The sequence below is a fragment of the Vanessa cardui genome, chromosome 23 (assembly GCF_905220365.1).
Source record: "Vanessa cardui chromosome 23, ilVanCard2.1, whole genome shotgun sequence".
In the NCBI taxonomy this organism is placed as follows: Eukaryota; Metazoa; Arthropoda; class Insecta; order Lepidoptera; family Nymphalidae; genus Vanessa; species Vanessa cardui.
Genome location: NC_061145.1, coordinates 247700 through 254709, shown reverse-complemented (window position 1 = coordinate 254709; position 7010 = coordinate 247700). Strand labels below are relative to the sequence as shown.

The window sequence follows — 7010 nt, the reverse complement described above, 5'->3', positions numbered from 1 at the left end:
GTATGGTCACAACTTAACGAATGAGACGGCGTGTGTTAGACAGAGACAGAGGTCTTAACGTACCAGTTGTGAATGCTAAGTATTTGGATGTTTATACGGTATTGGCGGGAAATGATTCAATTTTCAATCAAATTCCTTTATATTATGTGTATATGTATTTTATTGTTGTTCTGAATCTATATTAATATGAAAGTACTGTCTGCCTGTCGCTATTTCACGACCACGCCACTGAAGAGAAATTCATGAAATCTAAAATTAACTCCAAGAAAGGACATAAGCAATTTGTTTGGCCTACAACAACAACAACAACAACAGCCTGTAAATTCTCACTGCTGGGCTAAAGGCCTCTTCTCCCTTTGAGGTGAAGGTCTGGAACATATTCCACTACGCTATTCCAATGCGGGTTGGTGCACATGTCATGTCATGTCATGGTCACATGTGGCAGAATTTCTATGAAATTTGTCACATGCAGGTTTCCTCACGATGTTTTCCTTCACCGCTGAGCACGAGATGAATTATAAAGACAAATTAAGCACATGAATAAGCGGTGCTCGACTGGGTTTGAACCCGCAATCATCGGTTAAGATGCGCGCGTTTTTACCACTGGGCCATCTCGACTTGTTTGGCCTAACACATGACAATCAACACCCTAAAATGTGAGCGAAGCTACGGGTGACTATTAGTATTAGATATGAGAATTGTTGAGAAGTTAGCAGTGTTAAAAAATAAGAAACAAATAGATTTCTACAATTATATTACGCGTCTTAAACATATGCGATATGTGTATTTTTAGTGTGACGTAAGAATGATGTCTCCATAGTCTTCTGCCTCGTCTCCAATCATAAACTCTATGTGCTGTGATCTGATACGAGGAATTCAAACTGTCAGACTGTATACAGATGCAAGGTACGTTGTCTTGCGGATGGCAGTGCGTTGGCTATTTACGGTATGGCGCTACGAATGCCAATGTCTGTAAATAAACCACAAACTAGCAGGTGACCCGTTTGTTCGAAAAGATATTACGAATATTTTTAATTTTGTTTTTTTTTTTCGGAAGTTTCCCAGTTGCCAATTGTTTAACATTAAGCTATTAACGTGACGAGACTGTTGACCCAGAAGTCACAATCATGACGCGACACGGTATCATTACAAGTATCTTAAAAAACTAATTCGGTGCTGCAATGTCTTTAAGCTGGACAAAGATATTCGATATAGGTAGATAGGTAGGTATAAATTCCTGTAGACATTTTATACTGTTAGCAAGTTATAACTTCTATATATATATATATATTTATATATATATATATATATATATATATATATATATATATATATATATATATATATATATATATATATATATATATATATATATATATATATATATATATATATATATATATATCTTCTTCTTCTTCTTTCTTCTTCTTCTATAGTATAAACATTCTTTCTTGACGGTAGAATTTTCATTCTGATCCAGTGGTCTGTTATTTTATGTAATTTCGTAAAAGAAAGATTCAAAACTGATTTTAAGAGTTGATTTTTATTGTTAGTTACTACCGATCCCAAAGCTCTCAAGAAGAGGTCTTCTTGAGACTTTTCTTATAATAATTTAAATTTCTTATAATAACTATTTCTTATAAAAAGAAAGATGTTTTGAAGATTATGTCAACACGCTTGTCAATCCGTGTTAGATTCTAACCGAATTACTAGTATTTCTAATAGGGTTTTAGACACCCTCGTTTACGTTGATTTCAACCTTTCATCAAAATTGCTATCACCAGACAGTAACACATTGTATCGCTCTCTTGGTTGGAAGGCTGAGTGACCTACATTGGGCACAGGGAACGCATTGACGGTGTAAATAAATATTGATATCTATGTGTTATGACAATCATGTGTTGTTTTTAATATCTGTGATCTTTATTTCAATCTAAACTCAGTCACGATATAGTATTATTATGATCACGTATAGGTGTAATCGGTGTGGATTACAATGAGTTTATTCCTGATCGTGTGACTAACTGGACCGAAGACAAAAATAGCGCGCACCGCCCCGCTGATCGCCCGAACAGCTCCGTAACGCGCGTTCGTCAGCGCTTAGGCCATAATTGTTAATTTACCTGAGACTTCAAATATTAAAAAATCAGCATTATAACTCAATCAGCTGTTTCCTGTAAATTCTCTTAGACACATCACATTATTATTGTTTTAAATTGTTAGCTTCATATAACTCATATGTCTATATAAAAAAAACGTCTAAAACGCATCGTCATATTCTGTAATCGTTAATTAACCTGTCTCTACTATAAAAATGATATTACAATAAAAAATCCTATAAATAATAAATAAATAAATATTTGACAACATGTATGTGCAATACTCTGATCCCAATGTAAGTAGCTAAAGAACTTGTGTTATGGAAAATCAGAAGTAACGATGGTACCAAAAAAACCAAGACTCAAGACAATATAGAAAACTAAAGAATTTTTTCTATATGGGGAATTTTACTTCTCGAAGTGGCGTACCCATGAAAACAGGTGTACACACTAGTCGAGTACGGAGGTCCTAAATGTCAACCAGATCAAATAATTAGAAAGGATTTGAGTTTGAATTCGAAACTTAAATTATATGTTTTACTATCTATCTGCTTATAACTTTTGAGTAAAAGCGTATTTCATGGTCTTTTGAGTGTAGTCTTGTGGCTAATAATAAACTAGGTCATATGCTGCGTGTTTTTGTAAGATGATATTATTAATAGTGTTACAATTCTCGCACGATCCAGCGCCTGTTTTTTTCATAGGAATTTCATAGGAATGTGAAGTAACTCTTCATGACGATATCGTCATGAAGAGTTACTTCATGACGATATATAACCTATATAGGTTTACTTAAAAGCAGAATCCCAGAGAAGGAGTACTATCTTCAATTTTGAACTCAGAACTTTTTTTAAGGGTAAAGGGTTCTAGAACAAAATTCTAGAGGATATTACAGAACTAGCGACGTGTCATCCTCTCATGGAAACGTTTGGTTGTATTGAAATGCCTCTTGAATTCAAAAAAACAATTAAAAAATGTTTAATTAATTAATTAAGCTTAGATTTTACTTTCTAGTTGTTTGTTCTTCATGCACCGTATTTAAATTAAAATGTATTTAAACCAAAATGTTAACTTTGTGATTACATGCACTCGAAGTGGTTGCCTGTAACTGAGGTAGCACATAGCATCTTAATGTTTTAATTTAAATGGTTGTATTTGTGTATACTTTGTTGGCGATCCAATAAATAAATAAAAAAATGACATTGTTAACCAAATCCTGTATCAGAATACATTATTTACAAGAATAAATTTCTTTCGCCGAATCTATTCAGGTCTGAAGTTACATCTCTACATTTTCTCTGACTTGTTTTGACAAAGTAGACCAGAAGCACTCATGCAGACCCTATAAAATATTTCATTTTTTTTAATGGTTTCTTTTATAGTGTTTGCTGAATTCACCGCCTTTTCAGCCAGCGATAAAATTTCAATATTAAATTGTTTTTTTAAGAGCGGAAATTAGTCAGCTAAACACGTGAACTCAAAGCGAAGCTTGGTTCCCGCCTAATCATGAACCACTAAATTTTCATTATTACTATGTACTTTGCGCTCAAGGAAAACATCGTAAGCAACTTGGTATGTTCTATAAAAGATTACCAAGTAAAGAATCCCATACTGCTGACCAAAGCCCATCTTCTCGATGTCTTTGGATAGCTGTGAGGCGTTTATACACTATTACTTTATAATACCTTATAAACACCAAGACATTAACATTTGGCAGTGAAGTGGTAAGGTAAGGTAAGATGGAAGCATAAATATAATAAAGTCTGTGGGGATATTAGTTCATTGTCTTAATTGTAAGACTAAATTGTATGTATGATCCATCATTTGATTTAACAAAAAGTATAAAAGGATTTTTAATAATTGTATTATATAGATATGTTTTTAACGCAAATACAACTGTTCCTTAAACCTTTCTTTCCTTATCATCTAACATATTGTCTAATAACATATGTTGCTGCTCGCCCATGATGAATATGGGAGTGTCTTATTATATTAAACAAGATTAAATTCCATTAAACCTCTTCCTGTGTTTCACAACAACCGTGGTATAATTTTATGGGTTCCTGTTCAAAATAGATCCAGCATCATTTTCATAGTCAAAATTATCTAAAAAAACATTGTGGAATTTCATGATTCATGTGTAAAGTTGGTCTTAGGTACCTTGTTTAACCCTTGTACCTTGTTTAATTTGAAATATTTTACAGGAAGCAAGCTTCAATTAAGAATTCATATATTTCAATTACAATGACAGAAATAACATGAGAATTTAATTATTCTTTTATAATATAAAATCCTGATCTTGACCAGACAGACTAAACATCCGTTGTATCTTGTTAAAGAACATTAACCAAAACTATTATTACAGATCGCAACAGTCAAAATACCGTTTGAAATGAAACTTTGTAAAACCAATAATCTTCGTCGAGGCTAGTAGCTGGTATTATTTTTAAATCATTGGGCACGGCCGAACGTACGAGCGCACCAAAGAGTTGTGATGCGGTCCCGGTACAGATATTATTTAACGAACTATATATGGGATCGTGCGCAGGAACCGAATCCGGGCAGTGGAAGGGAGGGGGAAAACTCTTGGACGCTGGACCGGGAACGATAACTCGGAGTCAGGGTGGGACTGCCGAGCGGTACAGTCTCTCTTCCGTCGAACCAACAAACTATACAAAATGGTAAGTCTAGTGAAGTGAAACGGGCGCTCAAGTGATTGGTGAACTTAGTGATGATGATGTTCGTGCGAGTGACTTGTACTGAAGCTCGGGATCTACTCGTTGATAGCAATGTTTCGTTAGATAAATATTTTGGTAGTTCGAGTGGAATTTCGGATTTTTAATTTGTTAGAATCGAAGTAGTTGAGAAATTTAATACTGAAATTATAACGACACTAATTCCATTGATTAAGTACATTCAAATAATAAACAACAAATAAATCGTAAAATAAAATCTGTATAGGGAATTTTCAAATAGTGTTGATAAGGTTTTTTTAAATACATCAATGGCCCGGTAATAGAAACTAGTACAAGATTCTATTTTCGATGATTTAACGTTCGCGTCTGTAAGCAGATGCCGATTGGTCTAAATATAAAGGCGCTTCAGCCACGCTTGCAACGCCAAATCGGGAACTGCCGGAATGAAATTCAATTATAGATCAATCACTGGCAGAGAAATTAATATCAAGATTTATTAAGCTCAAGTCAAATATATTTTATTTATTTTCATCAATAGTCCAATCCTGGCTTCTCTATGGCCTATATAATTAAATGATCTTTAAAAGTTAATATATTCTCTTAAATGAATTCCAATGAAGAGAAACTCAATACATATCGTAACCTTAAAGGAGCGGGACGGCTACCAACGTATACCAAACACATAAATAAACGAAATCGAAGAAAAATGTGACAAATATTGATCTCTATCGGTATGACATTCAATGTTAAACTTTTAACTACTACAGTATGATTTAATTACATAAATAAATAAACGTTTATAAGTTTTTATCAATTATAACAAAGATTTCGGAAGACATTATAGCTATAACATATCTTTTATAGGCGGACAAAGAAAAGAAGATCAAGAAGAAGAAGGCAAAAGAAGACGCGCCCGCTGAAGAGGCTGCGGCAGCGCCCGCTGAGAGACAGTCACGTGGAAGCCGCAAGGCCAAGCGTACTGGCTCCAATGTCTTCTCTATGTTCTCCCAGAAGCAGGTCGCCGAATTCAAGGAGGTAAAGTTACAAGCAATCTAGTTTTATGGTGGCTCTCCCTGTAATTATGTAACTTTTGACACCATCTGAAATTCAGTAATTGATATTTTTGCAAATCCAAACTCTCTATAATAAAACAATATTGTATGCGTTATGTGACATAAATCTACTATCTCAGCGGCTTGTTTAGCTCGTGCGTAGTTTATTGTTTTATAAACATGAGAGGTTTGGTCTTAGTAAAATGAGATGTGGATAATAACATCAACATTCTTCAGGTTTCTTTAGGATTTAAAGAGACGTTTTCAAAGATATCTTGTAATATTAAATTTTGTTGTTTTTGTCTAGGCCTTCCAGCTAATGGACCACGACAAGGACGGTATCATCGGTAAGAGCGACCTCCGCGCGACCTTCGACTCCCTGGGCAGACTCGCCAGCGAGAAGGAGCTCGACGAGATGACCAGCGAGGCCTCTGGCCCCATCAACTTCACTCAGCTCCTGACATTGTTCGCAAACCGCATGTCTGGTGGTGCTGACGATGATGACGTTGTCATCAACGCCTTCAAGACCTTCGACAACGATGGCAAGATCGACTCCGAAAGGTTGAGGCACGCCCTCATGACCTGGGGTGACAAGTTCTCGGCCGACGAAGTCGACGAAGCTTACGACCAGATGGAAATCGACGACAAAGGTTTCATCGACACCACCAAGCTGATCACCATGCTGACCGCCAGCGCCGAGGAGGAGGAAGGCGGCGAGGCTGCGTAAATTCACCAGCCCACCTGAGGAGCTCGCACATGGAGGTGGCTACCACCCGGCCCACCCGGTTCTTCACATCGGATTAAACACCATGAGAACCGAAAACTTTTTTATTTAAATTCTCTATGTAATTTATTGTTTCCATTTTTTTATTTATATATAATGAAATATAGTTTTACTATACCAATATCGTGTACAACTGTCCCTAGTTCGGGTGTTTGTTGAGTCAAACGGCAGAAGCCGAGGGATATGTATGGAATACTATGTATTCATATTTTTCTGTTGAAATAAAGATTTAAATCAAGTCTGAGTAAAAAAAGGCCCCACGAGGTCATGTCTTAAGTAACCTGGACTTCTCATTACACACCAACACACAATTCTTACGGCGAATGGCACATAAACTGAAATAATACATAAAACAATTTTCAAGTAGAGACGAATCTAT

General features: G+C 35.5%; 1 protein-coding gene across 1 annotated transcript; it reads left to right on the top strand.

The window, feature by feature from the left end:
- Positions 1 to 4549: 4549 nt before the first annotated feature.
- Positions 4550 to 6911, top strand: LOC124539816 (myosin regulatory light chain 2). Its single transcript, XM_047117174.1, has 3 exons — positions 4550 to 4780; positions 5660 to 5830; positions 6155 to 6911. The coding sequence occupies exons 1-3, from the start codon at positions 4778 to 4780 to the stop codon at positions 6572 to 6574; spliced, it is 594 nt and encodes a 197-aa protein (XP_046973130.1). The 5' UTR covers positions 4550 to 4777; the 3' UTR covers positions 6575 to 6911.
- Positions 6912 to 7010: the final 99 nt, after the last annotated feature.